This window comes from Pelodiscus sinensis, chromosome 1 (assembly GCF_049634645.1).
Source record: "Pelodiscus sinensis isolate JC-2024 chromosome 1, ASM4963464v1, whole genome shotgun sequence".
Classification (NCBI taxonomy): Eukaryota; Metazoa; Chordata; order Testudines; family Trionychidae; genus Pelodiscus; species Pelodiscus sinensis.
The window spans coordinates 148,670,676-148,697,173 of NC_134711.1; the positions used below are offsets into that span (position 1 = coordinate 148,670,676).

The 26,498-nt window shown below is 43.1% G+C and overlaps 1 protein-coding gene across 3 annotated transcripts in view; it reads left to right on the forward strand.

Moving 5' to 3' along the window:
- Nucleotides 1-26,498, forward strand: part of NME7 (NME/NM23 family member 7) — a 175,736-nt gene that overhangs the window by 66,465 nt on the left and 82,773 nt on the right. For all 3 annotated transcript variants that reach the window (XM_075907002.1, XM_075907007.1, XM_075907016.1), the window contains exons 5-7: nt 1,999-2,049; nt 6,684-6,891; nt 14,851-14,956. In XM_075907002.1, coding sequence (XP_075763117.1) covers nt 1,999-2,049; nt 6,684-6,891; nt 14,851-14,956 — 365 coding nt within the window. The remainder of the gene's footprint in view (nt 1-1,998; nt 2,050-6,683; nt 6,892-14,850; nt 14,957-26,498) is intronic.

Consider the following 26,498-nt stretch of genomic DNA (forward strand, 5'->3'; position numbering starts at 1 on the left):
AAATTCCCTCTAATGGTACTTTAGACTCCTGTCTCCCACTCCTCATGAGCTCCTGACTTACCCTGTGGTCTGAGCACTGTTGCTTTGCCATTGCCTGTCTTCAGCTAACTCTAATTCCTAAAAGAATTTGGATTTCACCATGTCCCCAGACTGTGGGTTGCATTCTCCTAGAGGGTGTGGACAAATGTCTAAAAGGATGTGGTGGGGCCGGGGCCTGGGCTTTGCCCCACAGGGGGAGGACTCAGGGAGAGAGCACCTCCCGCATTCTGCTGTGCCCCCAGCTCTGCTCCGGTACCACCCTCAACCGTGTCTCCATTCCCAGCATTGGCACAGCTCTGTGTCTGGCCCCACAGCCCTCCGCTTCAGCTCTGCTCCTGGCCTCAGTCTTGGCCCATGGCCCACCATCAACTGCAAGCCCTGCCTTAACTCCTCTCCGTGGGTCACCCTGACTCCAGGGCGAGTGTGTGTGAGGATGTTTACAGGAGTAAGGCTGTAGGCTAACCCACAAAAGTTTGGGGAGTGCTTTCATAGCATTGGTGCTCTCCAGAATTCGGAGCAAACAAAGATCCGTTGTGAGATAGAGCCGGGGTGAGGAACCTTTTTGGGGTGAGGGGCCACTGACCCACAGAAAAATCAGTCGGGAGCCACACACAAGTGAGAAGCGGAAAAAATTTCACTGTGACCCCCATTTGAGAAGGAGAAAGAAATTCCCCATATTCCCTTTGCACACCAAAGCTTGGGGGGCCCAGCCTAGTAGATTTGTGCACTCCAGACCCTGGGGGCAGCAGAGAGATTGGAGCACCAGCACAGTCTCCCCAATGCTGGAGGGCACCCTGAGCCTTGGGGGTTGGATTCAGGCAAGTCAAAGGCCACATCTCCCCATCTCCCCCGTGTTAGAGAATACACTTTTGAATTGGAGCTGAGAAGCCACCCAGTGTCCAAACTGAACTTAGAGACCCTGCATGAATTCTCTAGGCACTCCACTTGCAGATATCCCAGTGGAGCCAACAGGAGTTACACACATGGAACTGCTATGGACTAAAGCCCTAAAGTAGTGAGGAAAAGAGGTTGATAACCACAGGTTAAGGTGTGATGAGAAAATCACTAGTTGATTTAACTGAGATCTTAGTAAACTGGTTCAATTGCATGACAGTGTTGGAAATAATTGTATTACAGCACCTCAGGCCAGTGGTGTGGAAGCAATGTGTGGCAATTGGCATGTACCTACAGGAAAGCACAAGGCTGAAATGTGTTTCCAAAAGTGGTGAAGTACTGGGGGGGAAAACACTTTCTCTGATTTAAAACAAAAAAGCGAAACAGATGACAACCCTCTTCCTGAAATCTACAGAACACTATGATATTTTTGTGCCTTGGAAAATCTGCAAACCTTAGGTAGAAACCAGGCTGTGAAAAATCCTATTGTCTGGCATCCCAGGACAAACAAAAATATAGTTTAGGCAAGTAAACCAATTACAGCAAAGCAGATGAGCTGCTGCTCTGCAATTAAAAAATGTGGCTTCATTGATTTGACAGGCTTGTTCAATCTGAGGATGAATATGAAAACTGTGAAATAGCAAATGGTACATGGAAGGTGTCTATAGTGCTCCCATTTGCTCTTAGTCATAACACAAAAATATAGGAAAGGTTTGTGAGTTTGAAAAGCAATGCACTTAGAACTAGTGAAAGGAAGTACTCTTATACAACATGTAATTTATCTGTGGAACTAAATTCTACAAGATACCATATAAGCCAAGAGCTGAGTAGAATCCAAAGGAGGATGCAGAGGATTATCAGTTTTTCTGTGTAAAAGGAATATAAAGAGTTACACTTGTTATGATAAAAACATATGAGGTATATTAACCCTCATGATTTACAGCATAGGCCACCCACAAACTATCTGGTATCGGGAAGAGACTTCCCACGTTACAGGCATGTTAATGGATAATTGTTCATTAATGGTTCATGCGGGGTTTGTTTTCTTTTTTACATCTTTTCTAGGAAAGAAGCAATGGATCTCTATTTAGATCATCAATCAAGGCCTTTTTACAAGTAAGTGCATACTTTGGAGGTATTATTCATTTACTGTACAGGAAAAGATTGACCAAGAGAACTTTCATTTCATGTGCTTGTAATACTAAAAGAATCTGGCAAAATCAAAACTGTGCTCAAGTTACAAGGGCCCGTAGGTAAAACTTTGTGTGAATCCCTTCCAGCCTCCTAAGATGGACCTAGTTCCACAATCCCATGTCACATCAAGTGCCAATGAATGCATCCACCCTTTGAGAAGTGAAAATGACCCTCGTGAAAAAAGAAATGGGAAAAGGGAAATTTACAGTTATAGAATATGACTTGCAATCAGTGAAAATTGCAGAGTACATCCAGGGTACCTGATACTCTTCAGCCAGCAAATATGCAAAAGCACAAGTATCTCAAAATGTGGCATCTATATGGTCCTGAACAAAATACTCTGTGTGGCTCTTGCTGTTTCACATTACATGTAACTATGAAATATTTAATCTCTCCACAAACATGGGATAAAAATATTTATATATTTGTGCGCATGTAGCTTTCTAAAATATTTTCAGTTTTGTGATATTCTATCAAGTTTAATTAGAGTGCATAATGAATAAATGCTATTTGTTATTTACACCTGGGCTTTATCTGATTAGCAAAGAAGGCATGGGTAGCTAATGTATTCCTGAGTCTGGGCCCAGGTTAACCACTCGGGTATGTCTACACAGCAAAGTTATTTTGAAATAACTTTACTAGTGTCTACATAGCCAAACTGCTATTTCAAAATTAAATTGAAATAGCAGAGGGCTTATTTCAAAATTGGTAAACCTCATTCCATGAGGAATAACACCAATTTCTAAATTGCTATTTCGAAATAAGGGCTGTGTAGACACTTATTTCGACATAGGGGTCCTCCAGCCCTTCCCAGGGTGCCCTGGTGGCCACTCTGGCCTCAACCAAGAACACTCCTCTCCCGCTCCCTGGAGCCCTTAAAGGGGTAGACTCTGGCTACAGTGCCTGTGCCAGCTCCAAATCTGCCAGCCCAGAGCCAGCAGTCATTGCCTCTGACCCAGTGGCCCCAAAACATGAGCCAGCAAGCCACTGGCAGCCAGCCCTCCACCACTCCCCAGGAGCAGTCTGCCAGCTCCCTGGAGCCTGACAGGGCCCGGAGAAGGCGGGCGCCTTCCTGGTCCAGAGTGGAGATGGTGGACCTTACTCAGGTTTGGGGGGGATGCCCCCCAACGTCCATGATCTCCGCACTTGACAGAGAAACGCAGCCGTCTATGGCAGGAGAGCTGCCAACCTGGCCACCAAAGGCCACATGAGAACCCAGGAGCAGGTTTGCATGACAATCAAGTTGGTCTGGCGAGACCCCCAACCCTGAGCCCTGAACTTCCCTTCCCCCTTCTTCCCCTTGCTTCCTCCTTCCAGCTCCCTCCTCTCAGGTTTCCTCCTCCCCTCTCCCACCTCCTTTCCCCAGTCTCACCAGAGTTTCATTCCCTCACCCCAGTTTTGTTAAATGAAGAGAGTTTGTATTCATGAAAATACATGTATTTTATTTTGCATCAGGAAGGTGGGTTAGAGAGGGGTAAGTGGAAGGATGTGAGGGAGGAATGAGGCATAAGCCCCCAGTGGGGCAGACCAGGGAGGCTCTTAATGCTCCTCAAGGTCGAAGCTCTCCCACAGGACCTCCTGGATACTGACAGCCCCCCAATGAACCTCCCAGATGGCAGCCTGCAGAAAGCGCAGCCAGGCTCACAGCAATGCGTCCATGAGAAGCACCAGAGTGCTCAGGGGCAGCTCTGGCTCCATGTTGCAGAGTGCTGTGATGTCCCGAGTGAGGGCAACCAGAACACGCAGAGACAAAATGCTTTGCTGTCCCTCATGGAGTTTCTTAAATATTTCTATTCATTTCTATTCATAGGTGAGCAAGCAGGGAAACCTGAGAACTTTCCGTCTAGGGGAGGTCTCTTTAAGCATAGGCCTCAGCCTCAGGCAGCAGCCACACAAAGTAACTCCTGACCTGATGCCCTGCTGGACCTGGTTCCGGCTGGCCTTAAATGCGATTCAGCATCCTCTCAGCGTGAACGCACTATTTCAAAATAGCAAAAAGCTATTTCGAAATGCATTTTGTGTGTTGATGCGTTATTTCGAAATAACGCTGTAGTGTAGACATACCCTCACAGTGTAGTTGGTCAAGGTCAGCCCTGTTTGGGAAACTTATATTTCTGGTCATGCAGAACAAAAAATTGCAACTGACAGATAACCAAGTGCAGCACTGTCAAGATTTTCCTGAGCAGTGGGAATATCATAATTGCCACCTAATTCCAGAAGCAGCATTTGGTTTGCGTAGGAGCAGATTTATTTCTGTGCATTGTAGAGAAATGGCCCTAGGAAATGCCAGACTATAATAAAGCTCTTAGGAAAACAGAGCTATCATTTTTACTTTGCTGAGTATGTCTGCTTGAATAAGTTTGTAAATGAATGAGAATGTCTGTAGTGTTGTTTCATGGATTTCTAAACTAACTGCAAGCTGAGAAACTGTAAACCCTCAATTCACTATAATGTACTCTGTCGGCCATCCAGCAATACTTGATATCTGTTCTATGAGATTTTGCTACAGTTGGGGAACTGAAGAAGTGTCCTCACACTTACAAAATTTAAATTCTCACATCCATTTACATAGAGCATTTTATTAGAGATTTATTAGTATTTCATAAACAGGACTTCCTAATTTAATTAGCAAAATTGGTAGCTAATGAAAGTTTGCTGAATAGTGGGGGAAAAATAGCAATTAACTTCTTGGTGATTAAATGTTAATGTTAAATTGTGTTTTGCAACATGCATTAACATAAATAAGTGAACAAGATTTGTTTTTTTAAAAGAAATAATGAGCTGTTCAGAAATTTTCTCTTGTGCATCTGTGTCGATAAGCCATAAAATGTAACTTTAAGAATAATTGAATAAAAAACCTTCATGTAACTTTTTCATTCATTGTGCAATGTCCAGCTTTCAAACTGAATGAGATGGATTGCTGCAGAGATGGTAGTATGTGACTGTGTAACTGACAGTTATCTAATGATGCGTATGCTCAAGGGAGCAGAATTAAGGTTACATATATTCAAACTTAACTTTTGGATTTTTGGGTTTTTGAGTCTTTACCCATGTATTGTTTGTTTTCCTTACCTCGCCACCTCTTTAGTCATATCTTCCCCTCAATATCTTATGATTTCCACGATTCCAAGAAATTATGAGTTTGTAACACAAAAAGCAACAACTTTCATTTTCCTCCGTATGTTGATTTCTCAGTCTGATTCAGTGCAGAGAAACTTCAAGGAAAAATTTATCTGTATCTCTGTGGCTTGTACAGCACTGAGCACATTGCCTGTGCTAAGCAAATTAGAAATAAAAATTATAAAAATATGCTGTAATTTTCTAACCTTACTTTTTCCCTTAATCAAACTTTATTTTAGATTATTATGTTCAAATCAGAGGAAGGCTAATAGGGACCATTTTCACTAGAATTCAGTTTTCCATTTTAGTGTGATGCAGAGATTACAATCTACTCCATATCTCATAGGGGGAGAAGCACATGGTGGAGTGGGTAATTGAAGTAAAACATTTTTAGTGCAGGGCCTCCCTAGTTGTGAGAGCATGCTTGTTACCACAATGAGAAAAAATGTACAGGCTGAATAGTCTCTCTAGATGGACACCACGAGTCTACAAGGTGGAAGGAGCACTACTAGAAGGAAAGAATGGCTCACCAGTGGTCTTTTGTCTCCGCTGTCCTTGCCTTATCCCATCCAGTATTCCTCCATTCCTTGCAGTGGTTCTCAAACTGCAGTCCGAGATCCACAGCTGCCTTTTGGGTGGTTGGTCTGTGGCTTGAGTTCAGTTCCCTTCCTTTCCCTTGCAGCAGGGAGCCCACGCTGGCACTCCAGTCTTGCCCTCCCTCACCCCCGCTTGTGCCTTTCCTCCCGCCCAGACCTTGCACCTTCACCCCCTCCTGCATTCCACCTCTTGCCCAGTTCCTGCACCCCTGTTCCTCTTGCTGGCAGCCCTGTCCCACACACTAAATCCCTCCATTTTTGTCCCAACCCCAGAGCCTAGTATATTATTTTTGGTGGGTTTTTTTGCTTCTCACTTGTGTGGTCTTCAACTTATTTTTCTGTGGGTCAGTGTCTCTGGACCCAAAAAAGGTTCCCCACCCCGCCACAAATAAAGAAAACATGGGAACCTTTTGTGTTGTACATAAATTAATATTTTACTTAATCAAAATTCATTTTAAATAAACATGAGAAAGTTAAAGTACGTAGTCTGTTTAATAATTTAAATTAATATTTCAATTAATATTTCCTTTCTCATTGGTTAAATTAAACTGCTCTCCCTAACTATAGCGCTAGCAAAATGGCTTGGGTGCAGTTATGTAATTAATGGTGAGTTTCCATTAGCGACTGGTCTATAAAAAGTTTGCATTGAGCCATGTTGGCCATGGGGCAAAATGTTTGAGAACCGCTGCTCCAGAGCCTTGTGCTACATACCACTGTGTGATTACTTGTGCCATGCATGGACTGTTATCCTTTCCTGTAATACTAGTGAGAGTTGAGAACCAGTGCATAGATTTTGTTTTCTGTACAGTGAATTCTGTGCCTGCTATGTCTCTTTTGCAGTGAGCTGCTCCAGTTTATTACAAGTGGCCCCACTGTTGTCATGGAGATTTTAGGAGATGATGCTGTGTCGGAGTGGCAAAAGTTACTGGGACCTGCGAACTCTGGTGTGGCTCGTTCTGAGGCTCCGGGCAGCATTAGAGCAATGTTTGGAACAGACGGCATAAGAAATGCAGCTCATGGACCTGACTCTTTTGCTTCTGCTGCTCGAGTAAGTTTTCTAAATATATTTATTCATTATGTTCATTTATAAAGCTGTATTTTTACTTAATCTTATGATGAGGCTGCAGTAAGTATGGAAATCCAATTTTTTTTTCATTTGCACGTAGTGCTGATTTAAATGTTCCACAGTGACACAGTTGTAGACAATCTGATCCACTGTGCAGATAGCATCTATGCAAAGTATGCTGCCTACATATTCCCACCCTGGCACAGAGGGACTAACCTTAGAAAATTTGTCCTAGGACACTGATGCCAACTCATCTATCACATTCTAGGAGGAATTCAATTATTTCTTTGTATGAGTTCAGCAGATATTGATGTCTGTACATACTTGGTTTTAGATTTGTATTGATTTAGTAGAATCATAGAATTATAGACTCATAGAGTTGGAAGAGACCTCAGGAGGTCATCAAGTCTAGTCCCCTTGCCAAAGCAGAATCAACCCCAACTAACTTATCCCAGCCAGGGCTTTGTCAAGTCAGGACATAAAAACCTCTAGGGATGGCAATTCCGCAACCTCCCTAGGTAACCCATTCCAGTGCTTCACCACCCTTCTAGGGAAATAGTTTTTCCTAATATCCAACCTAGACCTTCTCCACCCACTGCAACTTGATTTAAGTGTTCACAGTTGAGGGAATTTATGGGGAGGCAGTCAGGAAATTCTTTAATGACAGTAGACATTGAGTTTGAAAAGGCTAAAGCTTTATAAACTGTAAAAACTGAAATGATCCACATCACACCTCAAAATAGAATAAAATATCCTTAAATGAATGAAGTGCAGGATCATAAGCTTTTGTGGGCAAAGACCCACTTCGTCAGATGAATGACATGACATGCATCTGATGAAGTGGGTCTTTGCCCACAAAAGCTTATGCTCCTACACTTCAGTTAGTCTATAAGGTGCCACAGGACTCCTCACCGCTTTTGCAGATTCAGACTAACACAGCTACCCCTCTGATACTTAAATGAATGAATACCCACTCTTATTGTTGTTTGTTAGTCCATTTGTAACAATTACAATTATTTAGATTTTTGATTTGATCCAGGAACTCTTATTTTGCGTATGTGTACATTTTGATTGTTATAAAAGAAGAAAATGTTGGTTTGTGTGTGTATGCTAAAATCAACATTTTCCTATTTGAAATCTAATCCTTCCAAGGGTATATATGTGTATATATACAGAATACACAGGAGAAGCTTCAACTTTGTGTTAATTATGCAGACTATATGGCTTAGCAATGTAAATTCTAAAAAGCAAGGAAATAAGTAGCGAAATCATTCAACATCCCATTTATGTTCCACTCATACTTTCCCAATCATAGTTACTTCCCTTCTGCCACTCACAGCCCACATATCTCAACTGTCATCTTCAGCACTGTCCCTAGAGAGGTGCAGGGCCTGGGACACCGCCCTCTCCATTCCAGAGCTCTGATAATTGACATGTTGGGAGCCCTGGGTCCTTTGATGGGAGCGTGTGGGGGGGGGGGGGGGGAGGAGGATCTGGATTAGAATTTGGGGGTGGGTGCATGGAGAAAATCTGTGGGATAATGGCACTGTAAGGAGTCATGGTATGTCAGCAAGACTTGAGGACACAGAGGAACCTGGGTTGCATGTAATGGGTACGGATGAGAAGTGGAATTTGGGCTTGGAGGAGCCTAGGAAATGGAGTAGTGAAGGTGCTGGTTACATTCTGGGATATAATCCAGACCAATCAGGAGTTATGGCACCCCCTGCCTTCTAAACCAGGGGCCTTAATTGCTGTGCTGCTATGGCTCCCAGCCTGAACACCAGCAGACAGCCATGCACCTTGTTTCTCTTTGGTAAGGTAGCTCTTATTCATCAATTTGATTTCAGCAGCCTGCTTTTTACTCTCCAGTCATGCTCTGTTATACACCATCCATGATAACTACTAGCCAAGTAATCCCCAGCACACTCCCAGTCCCGAATTTTCCCAAAATTTTGTGCTCTGTAGCATCCCACTCTTTCCTGGAACCTTCAGAGGAATACAGGCAGTCCCCGGGTTACGTACAAGATAGGGACTGTAGGTTTGTTCTTAAGTTGAATTTGTATGTAAGTCGGAACTGGTACATATTGTAGGGGAAACTCTAGCCAAACATTTTTTTTAGTTTTGGATAGCATAGGGAAAGGTTAACTCCCCTCTAATGTTTGTTTTGCTGTCTGTTCCCCAGTTCAGAAGATTTCACATCTATTTCTGTCCCTGTGACAAACTCAGGACTAAAGGAGTAACTCATCAAATACCAAACAGCTCTGCACCATGCTTTGAGCTAATAGCTTTATTTCCACACACCACCCAGGGTCCTAGGAGGAGGGTCCTTTTTTTGCTAACACAATGAGGCCAGCACTTTGTTTGTTTTGGTGGAGTCTTTGTTTGCCCAGGGAGCCCAGCATGTATAGGGGGAGGAGGGGCGGAGAGGCTGCTTTTGTCTGCTGTTCGGCAGCCTGTTGCTCAGGGGAGGGGGCAGCCTGTTGCTGGCAGGGGAGGCGGGGAGGCTGCGAGGCCGCGGGGGGGGGGGGCACTTTTCCTCTGCCCGGCAGCTCTGCGGGATCCCTGTCCCTGTGGCCAGCTGCTGCAGGCAGAGGCCAGTTGGAGCCGGCCGAAGAGGAGGAGGAGGTGGATTCTAGGACCCAGGTGAGCGAGCCCCGGGGACGCTGCTGCGCTCCGGGAGCCTGGCATGTATAGAGGGGAGGAGGGGCAGAGAGGCTGCTTTTGTCTGTTCGGCAGCCTGTTGCTCAGGGGAGGGGGCAGCCTGTTGCTGGCAGGGGGGTGGGGGGGGGCAGCGGGCGTGGGGAGGCACTTTTCCTCTGCCCGGCAGCTCTGCGGGACCCCAGTCGGAGCCGGCCCGAGGAGGAGGAGGATCCTAGGACCCAGGTGAGCGAGCCCCGGGAATGCTGCTGCGCATGTGCGGGAGTTGCCTCACCCCGTTCGTATCTAGGGATCCGACGTAAGTCGGATCCACGTAAGTCGGGGACTGCCTGTAATAAGATTTAGAGTTCAAAGTTTATTACTTTAACTGGGGTTAACAATCACTTCCATTCACACACAGCACTGGGATGCTTTAAATTAAAAATAAAACAAGTTGATTAACAAAATGAGATAGGGTTTTAAGTGAGTTCAGGTCTGAAGGAGAGAATTTGAAATGGTTATAAGCAAATCAAAGTGAAAAACACTTTCTAGAGGCCAAGGGCTTGTCTGCACTGGCAAGTTACTGTGCTGTAACTTTCTCACTCAGGGGTGTGAAAAAATATCCCCTGAGCATAGCAAGTTACAGGGCTAGAAAGTGCCAGTGTAAACAGACTCCCAGTGCTGTACGTTACTCCCCTCGTGGAAGTGGTTTACCTAGAGCTCTGGCAGATCTCTCTCCCAGTGCTCTTGCCATTACCACATTGCTGAGTTAAAGAGCTACCAAGGCAACACTTTAAACTTGGATGTGTAGTTAAAGTCTATGACTTAAAAAACCTGTGGTCTTGGTTCAAGGTCAGATTCTTATCACACTTCCTTCTGACAAGATGGCTGATCACCTTGATAATCAGGATCTCCCACAAAGACAAAAGTGCTCAGTTTCTTTGTCAGCTTAGGTGGAAGATCTCTTGTGGATCTCAGCCCCTCTCTTTTATTGAAGTTTTGAAAATGAATCTTTCTTAAAGTTAATAGCCCCAGCTGTGAGAGAAAGTGTCATGGAGTCTGATGAAGGTCTTGAGTGGTTGTTTCTATAATGGAAACTGATTGGTTTCCTGCAGTTTCTTTTCTGTGCTGTGATGCTGAATGGTTATCTTCTCCCCTTGTGGCATTGATGCTTTTGTTCACCTCTTATGTAAATATGTTCCCATTGATTCTTATTGTAACCTGGAAGTACTTCTAAAGGAGCAGAACCACATTTCTTTGTCTAGGGTGGAGGTAGCTTCAACCCTGCCTAGCAGACACATTTTAAGAACGTAACTTCCAATATGTTTGTAATTTTGCATTAGTCCACCATACATACACCACACAATAATATTAATTATCATTGTGTTGTTAGTGTTCTTTTGATATCTTACATGACATCTTTTAAGTACAGCTTTATATTAGTGAGATGTGTACATTGAATTGGTCAAGCCAGGTGAAACTCACTACCATTGGAATGCTATTAAGATCACAGTGGTTATTCATGCTTGTGATCTGAGTCTGTAAGACTGAAAGATCCGGGTAACTTCACTTGGAAAGATAGGAGTCAAAGTGTGGTCTGGTCTCCACCTAAAATGTTGATTAACATAGCTGTCTCACTTGGTGGTGTGAAAAATTCACACTCCTAAAAGATGTAATTAAGTCAGCCAAAGCCATCGGTATAGACACTGCTAGGTCCATGGAAGAATTTATCGCTGTGACAGGAAAAACCCTATGTAGCAAGTGTCTATTGTAATGGCAAAGCTGCAGTGCTGCTTCTGTAACCTTTGTAGTGTAGCTATATCTTGTATTTCAGCTCTGGCATACTGCTAGTTGAATAGCAGCCTCTGAAGAAAGAGGCTGTAGGAAAGATTATATTTTAACACAAGATTTTAGTTAGAGAAATAAGTGTTATGTTTTCTGTTGATAAGATTGTTGCTTTACTTTTCTTGCATTTAATTATGTTAGAAATGCTGCTTTTTGTCATATTATAGTAACTATTTTTAAAAGGCTAGCTAATTTTTACTCTTCCTGTGACTAAATGCTTAGCTTGCTATTTTGGTAGACTTGCATATATCTTTATATATGTCGTCGTGGGTTTTTTCCTCTTTACCTTGTGAATACTGGAGTTTATCTCTGAAGCAATTGGGATTATGAATTTAATGGGCAGGTGCCATACAGTGTTAGGTAACTGCATACCAGATGTCCAAAAAATTAGTAGGGTTCAGATTTTAGACACTTGCCTGGGAAGAAAGAGAGTCAATTAAAGCATACTGGAAAAAAAATCTTTTGAAAGGAAAACAAACCTAAGCTCATTTGAGGATGGTTCAATTGTTTTGATTCACAGACTGAATTGCATATCAAGTTGAAGGTTTGTCAGCTAGGCTATCCAGGGATAACATCTCCATTTCTACAGGCCGTATTTGGGGTAACGTCCTATGACCAGCTCCATCCTTTGGCTCCCCTCCACCTCCTGCAGGCTGTACCCAGTCACCAGGAGACAGTGAGCACAGGTTGGAGGATTCGGGGGAGGGGGGAAGCTGTGGACTAGAAGTTGGAGAGAAGTAGCAATTTCCCTTTCAGAGCACTGCTTCTCTCTAGCCACTGGCTGTGGGGCTGCCCTTTGCTCCTCCAGAGTCCCCCGTCAGCATTTGCACTGATCACCATTACCCCAAGGTTGCAGGTGAGCATTTATATGTATGTGCAGATGTTTGTAGCTCAGGGATGCTTGTATAGCAGTTAAAAGTGTTACACTTGTAATTATTTTATCTTATTTTGTTTTTTCCTGATGTTGTGGCCTATGGGGATTGCTTTATTTATTTAAAGTTAATAATAGTCAGTGGCGACAGACCAGAATAGAGTCTTTGAGACATGCTCTTCATTATTTATAAAAGGATCCAGGAAGTTGACTCTTTGCCTCAGATAGGTGTAAATATTAAAAACAAAGGTACATTTGGTAGTAGCAAAAAACAGAAGTTATTTCTTCTTTTCTTTTAAAGAATTGGAAAATTGCATTGTTTGGCTCTTTATTTAGATAAGGATCACAACCATTACAGGAACAAGAGGGTATGGAATGGGAAAATCCTAAATTCAGCTTAATTCCTTCTGAAACATAGTCAGAGGGAACTCAAGGACATAAGCTTTAGCCATGAGACTGTTATACAAGAAAGAATCAGATGAATTTAGTGGTAACATCTCTAGATTTGTTGTTGTTTCCTTTAAAAGGAAATTAATCAAATTCCCTTTGATAAGTTGACTAACCCATCTTTTTGGAGGCTACATTCAGACCAGTTGGATAATGTTAATTGAAAGGTTGTTCTGAGCACAGTGGATGAATTACATGGAAGGAAGACATGGAGTTGGCAGCGAGCAAAGGAAACAAAAGGAGCAGTTGGAAAAGAGGCATGATCAGAACATGTGCAATAGGATGTCATGTTATAGGGTACTGCATCCTCTGCAGAGCTATTTTGCTCTGGCAGCCAGAGCATATGGGTCTCATTAGCCCACATTCAGGAACATAAAAAGTAGATAGTCCTGAAGGCAAGAAAAGGTGTTAGAGAAGGCAGATAAAAAATTCAGGCTAAAGTTTCTTCTTTGTCTCAAGGATGATATGAAGATGAGGGGGAAGGAGGTTAGTATCGACTCTAGTCTGTGTGTGCCATATTGAGAATTGAGTGGGGGATTCCCACCATTCCTACAGGCAAAGGGTGTGGCAGGAGGGATGAGATCAGAAATGTAGATGTGGGGAGGATTTGTGGAGCAATGTTAAAGTGAGAATCAATAAGCTTGAGTTGAATGCAGAAAACTGGAAACAGCTAATGTTGGGAAAGGAAATTATGGCAGCAACTTTTTGCACAGATTGAAGTGGGAAAGTGAAGAAGAAATGCTCACAGCAGCCAGGGCATGGCTAATCATATCAATGGAACTAGAGAGAAAAGTATAAATGAAGCTGTTATGGGATAAGAGGGAAGGTCCTCTCATGGACTGGGAATTGGTTTAAAGATGGGAAACAAAGGGTAGGTATAAGTGAACAGTTATCAGAATGGAGAAATAAAGGTAACTAGTGGTGTCTCCCAAGGGTCTATACAGGATCAGTTCTATTCAAATCTGCAAAAAGAGCGAGTGAAGCGCTAAAATTTGCAGATGATACAGAACTTTTTAAGATACTAAGTCCCAAGCAGACTGCAAAGAGCTATAAAAAGATCTCTCAAAACTGCTTGACTGAGCAACAAAATGGCGCATGAAATTTCATATCAATAAGTGCAAAGCAACGTACATTGGAAAACATCATTCCAACTATATATATATATATATATATACACACATACACATATATGGTGATGGCGTCTAAATTAGCTGTTACTGCTTAAGAGAGAGATCTTGGAGTCACTGTGGATAGCTCTCTCAACATCCACTCAGTGTGCAACAGCACTCAAAAAAAGCAAACAAAATTGGGAATCATTAAGAAAGAATAGAGAATAAAACAAAGTATCATATTGCCTTTATACAAATTTGTGGTTCGTCCATATTTTGAATACTGCATGTAAATGTGGTCGCCGCATGTCAAAAAAGATAGGTTGGAACTGGAAAAGGTTCAGACAGTGGCAACAAAAATGATTAGGGTTATGGAACAGATTCTGTATGAGGAGAGGTTAGTAAGAGTGGATCTTTTCAGCTTAGAAAAGAGAGAACTAGGGGGGGCGGAAATGGTTGAGGGCCATAAAATCCTATCTGGTGTGGAAAATATAGATAAGGGAAGGAGTAAATATCACTCTTAACACAAGAAGTGGGAGGGAGTTTTACCAAATGATATTAATAGGCAGCGGGTCTAAAACAAAAGGAAATATTTCTTCACACACCACACAGTCAACCTATGGAACTCCTTGCTAGAGGATGTTGTGAAGGCCAAGATTAACAGGGTTAAAAAAAAAAAAAGCTAGATAAATTAATGGAGGCTAGATCCATCAATGGCTATTAGATAGGATGGGCAGGGATGGTGTTTCTAGCTTCTGTTTGCCAGAAGGTGGGAGTGAGTGACTGGATCACTTTATGATTACCTGTTCTGGTCACTCCCTCTGGGCCACTGTCAGAAGACAGAATACTGGGCAAGATGGACATTTGGTCTGATCCAGTATGGTCATTATTATGTACTTAAATATAGTGCTATAAGAACAACGATATAAACCAATGAGGCTGCGGATATCACAAAACTATATTGTGTGTTCTGAAGATCTGAGTCATGCAATTGTGTAATACTAAAATATTTTCAATTTCAATTACACCCAGGAGCTGGAGTTGTTCTTTCCCTCAAGTGGCGGTCGTGGTCCAGCCAATAGTGCGAAATTTACAAACTGTACTTGCTGCATTATTAAGCCTCATGCAATTAATGAAGGTAAGTAACATGGACCTGATCACACTGACAGTACTAATTTTGAGGGAGTAAAAGTTTTCAGGGTCAGGAGCACTTCACTACTGACTCAGAAGTGCTGTGTATCACAATCACTGCCTTTTACATGGTTTATTGTGCTGATTTTCATCTTCAAAGAGCAATTTGTGTGCTTTGGATAAGTTGCATTTTAGAATAAAGAAAACAAAAAGCAAATGCAAATTTCCATGAAAGGATGTCACTTAGTCTGTAAAAGCTTTCTCAAATTGCCATCTTCACTAGAGGAGAAGGGTGCATTACACAGGAAACAGACTTACAACATTTCTCCTATATCTGCTTAGCTGCATACAACATAGTTATGTCTTCAGTTCTTCCACATTTTGTTTTTATACTTAATGGCAGTAGTTAGGAAATTTGAATCCTATAGCAGAAGACGTAGCTCCTGTTGAACTAAAATTACTTAAAGCTATCGTTCTTTGTAGCTCACTGAAAGCACATTGTCATCTGTATTGGGGAATGCTATGTCCTTTTGTCATATGCTTATTAGAAAAGCTTGATGTCCATGCATAACCACGGATAAACAATTACATTTCTTTCCCTAGCCTTCAGATGCAGGAGTACAAATATTATACTACAAACATTGTTTCTATTAGTGTTTTGGCTCTTTAGAGCTAAAGATATTTGTATGAAGACATAATATGTTGGATATAGCAGAGATTTTTCCTAAGCAGCTTGTAGGGCACTGCAGCATTTTCGTGCCTCCTTTGTGGAAGTGGAAGTGGAAGTGGAAGTGGAAGTGGAAGCAGAAGCAGAGGAGGGGGTAGTAGTGGTCTCCAGATTTCTCACTTTCAGATGGGATAGCTGGAGAGCTTGCTGCAAACAATGGTTTTCCCAACAAAGGATCTTGAACTTGCTGCTGACTTGCCCTTTCTGTCAGTGAGGGCTTTCATAGTATCTGCTACTGAAAACTATGCTGTGCAGCCAGAGCTGGAACGATTTAGCACCAGCAGCAGCCCTGGGCTTTGATCGTAGACAGATTGGCATATTTATCTGTTTGATTAAAGTGGAAAAAGCAGATGGCAAAATTGTCAGGCACCTGAAAGTGAGTTGTAAATTACAAAATGAAGGGCCTGAGCTGGGCTTTTTTAACTTTCATGCATAATTATTATTACCCGATGAAACATCAGGAATCTCTTCCCTTTTTAGTCCTCATCCTACCCTCTGTATGTTGCCTATGGCTGAGCAATTGCTGGGGAGCAGATTTAATTCCTGAAGGCCTGTCCTCTTATAGGCCTTCTTCCTCCCTCTTCATCCAACCTTTCTTAGATACTTTCTAGTCTTGGGTCTCTTACAAATTATACCAATACTACCGTGGCATCTTATATGCACATATGTAGTGTTTTATGTTACCTGGTATCCTGTGATGAAAGAGCCTATTGTAAATGTACCTGTTGCAATGTACCAGCATTAAAGTTGCTGTTGAGAGCCTTGTCTCTGACTTCCTTTTGCAATTAAACTCTCAGCTTTAAAGTCACATAAACTTAGCCTTTGACTCCTATTAATTTTGTTGCTGTTAGAGTTTAGCACATTATAGTGCTTTGTGATACCCCACTATCCCTTCAGTGTCTAAACCAAGGGTGGGCAAAAGGACCTCTGCGGGCCAGATCTGGCCCTCCAAGCAGGTGGATCCAGCCTGCAGAGGTCCTGCTGTTCCCCCACCTCCAAGTCAATTAGGGCCTGGGCACGGGGGAGTGTGCAAAGTCTCCTTCTGCGCTGCCAGGAGCATGTGATGATTTGAAGCACCATGCGCTGCTCACAGGAATGGGGAGAGTGGAGGAGGTTTTGTACGTTCCCCTGCTCCCAGGCCATATTTGGCTGAGGGGTAGGGTAGCGTGGGAAGTCTCTTCCCATGCCAGGAGCATGAGTACCTAGGAAAACGTTGGGGGGTGGTGGCAAAGGCACTCTGTCAGCCCCAGACCAATCATTGTCTGGGGGAGGGGGGCCTGGAAGTATCTTGGTCCCGCCCCTTCCACTTGATGCCCCGCCCCTTCAAAACTTTCCGAAGTGATCTCCGGCAAAAAATTATTGCCCACCCCTGGTCTAAACACTTCTCCTCATGCACAACCACAGCCATAGGCTGACGCAGAAGGAGATAAGCAAACCACTGAAAGGGTTACCAGCAGTAGTTATGTTAGAGTAGATGACCCACTTAGACCTGGTCTACACTTAGACCAGGCAGGTCAGCTTAAGGTTACACCATCCAGCTATGCAAAATTTGTTGTTGGAATTGACTTACCTTAAGCTGAGCCGCTGTGGTCTATGCTGCAGGAGGCGGATGGGAGCACGTACTCCCATCAGCTTCCCTTACTCCTCGCTAAATGAGGAGCACCACACTAGCAGGAGCTATCCTCAGTGTTTGATTTGGGGGGAGGGGTTCTACACTAGACCCGCTAAATTCAACACTAAAAAGGAACCTCCAGAGGTTCGATCTTTTCTGTAGTGTAGACATTACTTTAGAGAGCCCCAGTTCCAGTGGGATGAACAGAGGTTGGGGAACAAGCAGGTGAACCCTGGCTCTGGCCTGAGTAGTAGGTGCAGTAGTTGCAGGGGGTAGAGAGCAGGAGGATTGTAGAGGAGCAGACAGGCCTAATCAGGAATTGTATTTGCAGGCAGGGAGAGTTGGAGAGAAATGGATGAGTTATTTAGTTTCAAGGAGACACCAGGAAGAGAAAGTGTCAGGAGATATACCCCTTCCTCATTTACCCACTGAGACATTGAGTTGGCCAATAGCATCTCTCATCGTATTATAGTGGAAGCAAATAACATGGGAACTAAATAGAATGTGGTCTGATTGGTGAAGTTGCATGTGTGAGAGGGTGAGACACTTTGCAAGTGAACGGTTCACTTTCTTGTATGAAATATCAATGCTTCTAAGTTATACCTGTCAAACCCCCAACATTTCTAATGGGTCAGGGAGAGCGAGAGGAGAAATGTGTGCCATTAGAAAAAAATGAAATATTGTAGAGCCTTCAATCAGTGTGAGAGGTGGCATGGACAAAGGAGCAGGAAGAGGTATTGATGCGGTATCTGAGAAGCAGAAGCTTTCAGAAGAAGTGAAAGATTGGATTTTGAGTTGTACAAGTTTTTAATCTAGAGCAACTAAAAATAAACCTTTCCAATTTCCAGGATTTGAACATGATTATCTAATTTACATGAACATAATCAGCTCATTACATGTGTACAATTATGTGCAGTTGTACTAAAACACTTAAGTGCTTGAGCTTACAGCTTTCCGTCTTCCCTTCCTCTTCAGTCTTTGATTGAGTTTATGATTTAAGATCTGCTTTCTGATCCTATTTCTAATTGATTTTTCCCCTGCAGACTCTATATCATAACATATTGCAGAAAGGTGGCACATTTAGCCCTGTGTTGGAAGACACAGTCCAGTTTAACTATAACTGATCCAAGGAGCTTTTCTGTGAGCTGACTGGCTATCAGAGTCCAGAATCTAATCTCTAGTTTGCACCCAGTTAATTTTAGGACAGAGTCCTTTTTTAGAAGCTGACTTTGATTACAGCAGATGATTTATAGGGCTCCTATTCAATGACAAAGCAGTGGAAAATCACTGTTGCTTTTATCTCTGGACTCTCTGATCCACTCCTGACTGGAATAAAGAAACATCTGTTGCTAGGCAGCCAAAACACCAGAACTTAGCAACCATAGTACCTGCAGCAGGAACGTGAAGCAGTGATCAAAGGCATGTGATACTTGGTGTGAGTGAGAGCTCTGTAAATGTCTGCCAGGATGCAGAGAAATCCCAAGGCCAGATAAAGGGATGACTGGGAACTAGAAGAAGTTTAACTTCAGCTGCTGAGAGTGATAGTGACATGTAATACTTGGAATGGGGGTGGAGATGTGGGTGCTGGGGATAATATCACGATCCACAGAAAAATGAGTGAATCGTGTGATGTCTTTTAAAAAAGCAAAGTACTCACTAGTTTGTCAGTCTGCTGTCAGTGTGATACTCTGCCTGATAGGGGAACAGAGCTCGGGTCCGTGGCTCCCTGTTTGGGAGTGCCATGCAGGCAATGTATTCTGGCCTGGGAGGAGGAGAGGAGAGTTGATCATTCTAGCAACTCCTCTACCCCTGGATGAAGCAAAGAACTGCTTTGGCTAATGGGGTGAACTGGAGGGTTGGAAAGAATGTGGCTGCGAGTCAGTGTTCTGAGAGAGGTGGTGAAGTGTTTGTGCTTTTGGATTCTGCCAAGGACTTATAGAAGCATCCCATTTCCTCTTCGTGGAAGTTTGGCTGGAGGCAGGACAGAGTGCATGGTATGTTTATAGGAAGCTGTATTGTTTATGTAACTGTACCAACATAGCAAATAACCTTTTCAGTGGGGAAATAGGGAGTCGGAGAGATTCACCTTTCTATAAGAGTCCCAAAAATGTCTCCATTCTTTTTCAGGCTGTTAAAAGGCAGGTAATTGACTAATTATGTAGTTGATAAAAATTGTATTTGGCTGCAGAGCTTGGTCCTGCCATGGGGGCAGGTAGACTGGACTTGATAACCTTTCAAGGTCCCTTCCAGTTCTATGATTCTATGACTAATCACTAAGTGAAGGTGCTCTGTCCCGGCTTGCACCAGTCCAAGAACTATCCCCCCTGTGTGTCTGCAGTTTAAATGTAGTAGGTGCCAGGCGCAAAGGCATTTAAACTGGAGAGGTGCAGCAGGAGTAGGACCCGGACTGTTGCAAGCTAGGACAGAGCTGGGACCACCTGGCTCTTACTACATTTAAAATGCAGAGCCACAGCAGTCCAAGATAGGTGTGAGCTGCGACTGAGCCAAGCTTGTTCAGTCCCAGTTCACGCCAGGTCCAGCAGCCCCGGCCACCACAAGCAGAAGCTGTTTCATGGCAACAGCCTCTGTCTGCAGTGAGCCTGCCCACTGTGGGCAGAGGCTGCTTCACGGCAGCCTCCCCTAACCCCCAACCTCCCTCTGCTGCCTCTGGTAGAGGCAGCGGGGAGCGGAGGGAAGGCAGCACTGCAGAGACGGTGCTGGGGGGAACTGGCTTTTAAGTAGTAGTTCTGCAGAAAAGGACCTGGAGGTTACAGTGGATGAGAAGCTAGATATGAGTCAACAGTGTGCCCTTGTAGCCAAGAAGGCTAATGGCATATTAGGTTGCATTAAGAGGAGCATTGCCAGCAGATCCAGAGATGTCATCATTCCCCTTTATTCGGCTTTGGTGAGGCCACATCTGGAGTATTGTGTTCAGTTCTGGGTCCCCCACTTCAAAAAGGATGTGGACGCATTGGAGAGGATCCAGCGGAGGGCAACAAAAATGATTAGGGGGCTGGAGCATATGACTTATGCGGAGAGGCTGAGGACTTGGGTCTGTTTAGTCTGCACAAGCAAAGAGTGAGGGGGGATTTGATAGCAGCCTTCAACTTCCTGAAGGGAGGTTCCAAAGAGGATGGAGAGAGGCTGTTCTCAGTAGTGACAGATGGCAGAACAAGGAGCAATGGTCTCAAGTTGTGGTGGGAGAGGTCCAGGTTGGATATTAGGAAAAACTATTTCACTAGGAGGGTGGTGAAGCACTGGAATGGGTTACCTAGGGAAGTAGTGGAGTCTCCATCCCTAGAGGTGTTTAAGTCTCGGCTTGACAAAGCCCTGGCCGGGTTGATTTAGTTGGAATTGGTCCTGCCTAGAGCAGGGGGCTGGACTTGATGACCTTCTGAGGTCTCTTCCAGTTCTATGATTCTATGATTCACTGGCTCCTGCCTCCCCCTCCTCCCCGCTGCCTCTGATACTCCACTACTTGCTTACATCCCTAGTTCTTTTCATTATTTTAAATTTGTCCCTCCTTCTCCCCAGGGCTTCTTTCATCCAGTAGGATGGTAATTAGTTCTTCGGTCTCCTGGTTAGGATCAGGGAGCACTGTTTAATTATAAGATATCTAGTCCACATGTCTTTCTCCTGTTCCCACTGTGTGTAGTTCCTGCCAGTTCGGGCATGAGAGAACAAGTGACAAACACTACTCCAAGTTTCTCCTTTCCAGAAACTTCCCAGTGTCATGTGCTGATAATATGGTCCTGACAAAGTTGATGAAAGTTCTTTTTGAGCCACTGGATGTCCTGAGTGAGCTCAGATTTCTTATATGAAATATCATTGCCTGGTGGTTGATTTTTCTTTCACAATTTCAGATTCTAGCAATTGGTCCACCATCTACCAGCTTTTCTTATATGATTTATTATATCACAGGCTTGGCTAAGTTTCTTTCCAAAGATAATGGCAGTTTTCCACCTTAACAAGATACACGTCCCGCCAACACTTTTTTCTCATGCCTCCTGGCCATTCCTTTTCTTCACATTAGAGATGTGAAGGACTAGTCAACAGGTTAGTTAACTAGTCACTTCCTCCTCTCTCCCTCTCCCCTCCACTTGTTGCCTCTATCAAAAAGTGGCAGCAAGGAGGGAGCAAGGGGGTATTTCAAAGCGGCAGCGCTGTGTGGAACCTGGGGCCAGACTGCAGGCTCCACGTGGCATTTCAAAGCGGCAATGCAGCCTGGGGCCAGCTGGAGTGGCAGCTCCATGTGGAGCCTGGCATCAGCTGGAGACTCCCCACACTGATCCCGGGCTCCGTGCAGTGCTACCGCTTTGAAACTCTGCACAGAGCCTGGGGTCAGCAGGGGAATCCCCAGCTGACTCCTGGCTCCACGCTGTGCTGCTGCTTTTAAACGCCGCGTGCAGCCTGATGCCAGGCTCCCCACAGTGTTTCAAAGTTGCAGTGCCACATGAATTCTGGAGTCAGTGGGGGAATCCCCAGCTTATCCCAGGCTCCACGCAGCCCTATTCATTAATCGAATAGTTGATGCAAAATGCATTGACTATTTGATTAGTCAATTATTTAATATTTAATATCCCTACTTCACACTTCATATGGAAAGGGTTTCATGTGGAAGGTACTAATGCTCCTTAGAGGCTATCTACTCTCTGAGGGTATGTCTACACTACCCTCCTAATGAGGAGTAACGGTAGTTCGGACTAGGAAGCCTACCTACCTAGTCCGTGCTGCGTGTAGCCGCGCGGCACGGGGTTCGAATGAGCCGGGATTTAAAAATGGCGGCGCCCGGCTTATGCAAATGAAGCCCGGGAAATTCAATTCCCGGGCTTCATTTGCAAGTGCGGTATGCCTACATTACCCTCCTAGTTCGAATTAGGAGGGTAGTGTAGACATACCCTGATAGATTCTAGTTCTGGCTTCAGACACAGTGGCAGGAGATAGTGTATGGGAAGATACACTATTACTGGCCATGCTGTACTTCAACAATGGTGAAAGAGACCTTCTATTTCCATGGCTGTTGATGCATCAGCTTCTATCCTCACACTGGAAAATTAAAAATGAAAAGCTCATAAAGGTAAGCGACCAAATTTGTACAATGTCTTCTACAGTTAAAGAAAAAGTTACTAAGAAATACAAAATTTTATCAACAGTCATTCATGGAAGCATGGGAAAAATATTGTGTTGAAAATAATTTCTCTGTTCTGCAGCATAGTGCACAAATAACAATCTATAATATAGGGATCCACCAGAGAGTTTATTAGACAGGAACTGTGGTAGTATCATTAATCACCATTTAATTAGAAGCCAAGACAATTGGGATCAAAGTCTGGGCATGTTGCATAAATGATAGCTATTTCATGAAGTTCAAGGAGCAGAACTGGATGAAAATGCATGGCCAAGTTGTTTAAAGAATTTTTAAATTTGATTATGATTGCAGTAAGGTTGTTTTATTAATACTTAATGGATGGTATGATAAGTAAATACAACATCCTAAGCACTTTCCAAATATCCAAGAAGGATGGTCCTTCTTTCAACAAGCTCTCAAACTAAGCACTGATCAAATAGAAAAAGGGGGAGAGCAAAGAAACACCCATAGAAAAGTCAATTAATACCCCCAACTAACAGCTTTGGCCTTTGTAATGCAATCTTTTAGACTTTCAGGGAAGTATATAGTTCTGAACCTTTGCCAGAAAGTTGTAACAGCAGCACCTAAGCCAGTTCAATCAGTAAAAAGCAGGATCCTCAGTGTTGCTGTTCTGAATGGGGTGGAGGGAGGAGTGAATTGAAAGATCATGGTTTTATAGCTTCAGGAGATCCTTGTGATTTGTGGAAACACAATTCATGATTTCATGTATCCGTGGGTCTCTCCCATCCCCCGGCCTGGGGGGTGAATGCTGTCTGAAGGGGGCTGTGCTGAATGATAGCAGCAGTCAGAGTCCTTCTGCACTCACTGTGGTGGCCAGGAGCCTCAGGGAGCTCACCACTGGGGCCAGGAGCCATATGGAGCGCTCATGGCCCCTGTGTAGAGCTCTCTGCAACTCATGGCCTGAGGTGAGTTCTGGAGCTGCGGGGTGCTCATCGCAGGGCTGGGCGTCACGAGGAGCTCAACCTGAAGCCCCCAGTATTCACAGATTTTGTCATTCATGATGTTGCCAGGAATGTATCCACCATGAATGGCGTGGGTCTACTGTACTGTAATTTGTCCATATTTCTCATAGGAAAAGTGTCTTCTTGTTGATCACTGTATTATAATAAGGCTGACTTGAATTTCTTCATGAACTTGTGCAATGTGTCCTAATTATATTTTTCTGTAAGAACCAGAATTTGGAATTTTTTGAATGTCCTTCTTAATGAAATAGCAAGCATAAGATTTTAACACATGATTTTTCATCTGATTTCTTTGCAAGAGGACAAGAATACTTTTTTAAAAAGAGAGAGAAAATCAAGACTTCAATTTGGTGGTTAAAAAGTATTTTATTTGACTATGTAAGTCAGTTCAAGTTTTGCATACTAAAGGCTGGCCTATACCAATGCTGTAAGTGAGACTAAGTTACGTGACTTTGGTTATGTAAATTATGTAACTGAAGTCGACGTAACTTAGGTCAATTTTTAAGTGTGTACACAATACTCTCCCATCAACACAGCTTCCCCCTCTCAGGGAGGTGGAGTACAGACGTTGAAGGGAAAGTGCTTGCCCATTGACTTAGTGTGTCTTCAACAGACCTGCTAAATTGACACCACTGCATTGATCACAGCAGTACCAGTTTAGCCACTAGTATAGACATGACCTTAGATTCCAAGACCAGCAGGAACCACTTGGGTGATGCTTCAGATTGCAGTGTGTAACAGGCACCAGAGAGAAATTCTCATCCACTAAAGTCAAACCATGGTTCCATTGAAGTCAATGATTGTTTTGTCTTTTACTTCTTTGGGGTTAGAATTTCAGCCCAGGCTGTCTAGAGCTTTCTCAGGAAGCCTCACCTGATAGGGGAATAATCTTTTAAGGTACATTGTTTTTTCTAATGGCCCACTACCTTCAATAGGCCCTTCACAACCTGCTATCTAGACTGGAAGCATTTTGTCTAGCGGAAATCATCCTGGTGTGACTACATGTTAAATACAGATATAGTCAATATTCATAAATTCAGATACAAAAATGATACATGACCCACTGTCAGCAGGCTAGATACTGAATAGTGCTAGACTCGCAGGCTAAATACTGAATAGTGCTAGACTCGAAGAGCTCTATCTATTTAATTTAACAAAAAGACTGTTAATAGGTGACTTGATCAATCTAAAAGTGTCTAAATATAGAACAAAAAATGCATAATAAAGGACTGTTTAGACAAAGGTCTAAAGATCCAATGGTTAGAAGTTGAACCTAAACTTATTCAGACTAGAAACAAAGTGCAAATTTTTAACAGTGAGGATAAAAAAATCATGGGAACAATTTATAAGAAGTGGTGGATTCTCCATCAGTGGCACTTTTTAAAATCAAGATTGGCTGTTTTTCAAACAGATACACTTTAGTTCAACAACAGCTATTAGGGTTGAAGCAATAATTAATTTAGGGATGTCTATGTCCTGTGTAGTAGAGGAGATCAGACTAGATTATCACAATGATTCCTGCTGACCTTATAATTTATGAGGTAGTCTTCATCTGAGAATGCAATTAAATAGAAAACAAAGGGAGCAGAATCGCTCTCACATACACATCACAAAGCATCTTCTGCAACAAGGTGACATCAGTTCACCTTGGCCTGTTTTGAATAGATGATAAATCATAACAGGGACATCAGCAAAGCCTTCTTTCCTATTTTTTTATTAAATAATTTAAAGCTTTACACATTTATAACACTGTACATTAAGTAATCTTCCTGACACAGTGAAGCAGATAAGCATCAGTATTATTTTACTTAGTAGATGGAGAAACTTTAAAATAAAATACCCTTTCTGCTTATTTTGTTTTGAGTAGTTCCCTGCTACAAAGACAAATCTAACTTAGGGTGTGTCTAGACTACCTAGTTTTGTCGACAAAAGTGGACTTTTGTCGACAAAACAATACCAGCGTCTACACTACCGCGGAGTTCTGTCGACATAACGTCGACAGAACTCCGCAGTTTTGTCGACGCTGGTATACCTCATTTTACGAGGCAAAACACCTTCTGTCGACAGAGTTCTGTCGACAGAAGGTGTTATTGCCTGTAACGTTGCGTCCAGACTACGGAGTTCTGTCGACAAAGCGGCTTGCTTTGTCGACAGAACTCCATGTGTCTGGACGCAAATTGTCGACGGAAGTTTTGTCGACAGTATCTGTCGACAAAACTTCCATCGACAAAACGCGGTAGTCTAGACGTACCCCCAGACACAAACAATGCAGAGAACAACAATTGACTCTCAAGAATGTGCAGAAATATGATCTGGGGAGGAATTATAGAGAGGGGTTTGCAAATGAAGTCGGCGTTTAAAGAGGACTTTGGAGGATGAGAGGGGGGGTACTTAATCTGTTGCAGTGCTATATCAGAATGAGAGCAAGATTGTACACTTGACTGCAAGCAAATATTTAGTAATCCTTGGCATATCATATAGGAAGTCATACTGAAAAAGAGAGAAGCCACTACTGAGAAAATATGCTATTTTCATTGCTTTATGACAGTTCTTCTATTAACTTAATTAAAATAAAATGGCTTACATAACTGGGCAAAAGAAAATGGAAATGCAATTAGGATGGGCATTTCTATGACTGTACAGAGACCCAAACCTCTGTCTGTTTTTGCTGAAGGAAGAAACTCTGCAATAATGTGACAATACTGTATGCCATTTCAAAACTGTTTTTCCTCTAAGAAAGAAAACCATGCAGTCCTCATGAAGGACTGGGTACATACCAAATTTAAAAAAGCTTCTTGAGTTCTCAGAAAATGTATAGAAAATATTTTCAGATAGGTGCTTTAAAAAAAAATAGATAACTCAAAACTGGCTGAATGGATCGTTCTGAATTTTTTCCTCCCAAGTGTGATACTGCAGGGCCAGATGGCAACAGGAGAGTGATAGATGAGAGATACATCGACTGCGGGAAGATCAGAGCCTTATTCTTTGTGTACTGAGGAGATGTTACAAGAGGTTAATTAGAGCATCTGGAGCAAGTTAAAGCCCTGCCAGGCACCTAATAAAAAACCCTTCTTCAGTCAGACAGAGGAGGAAAGGATT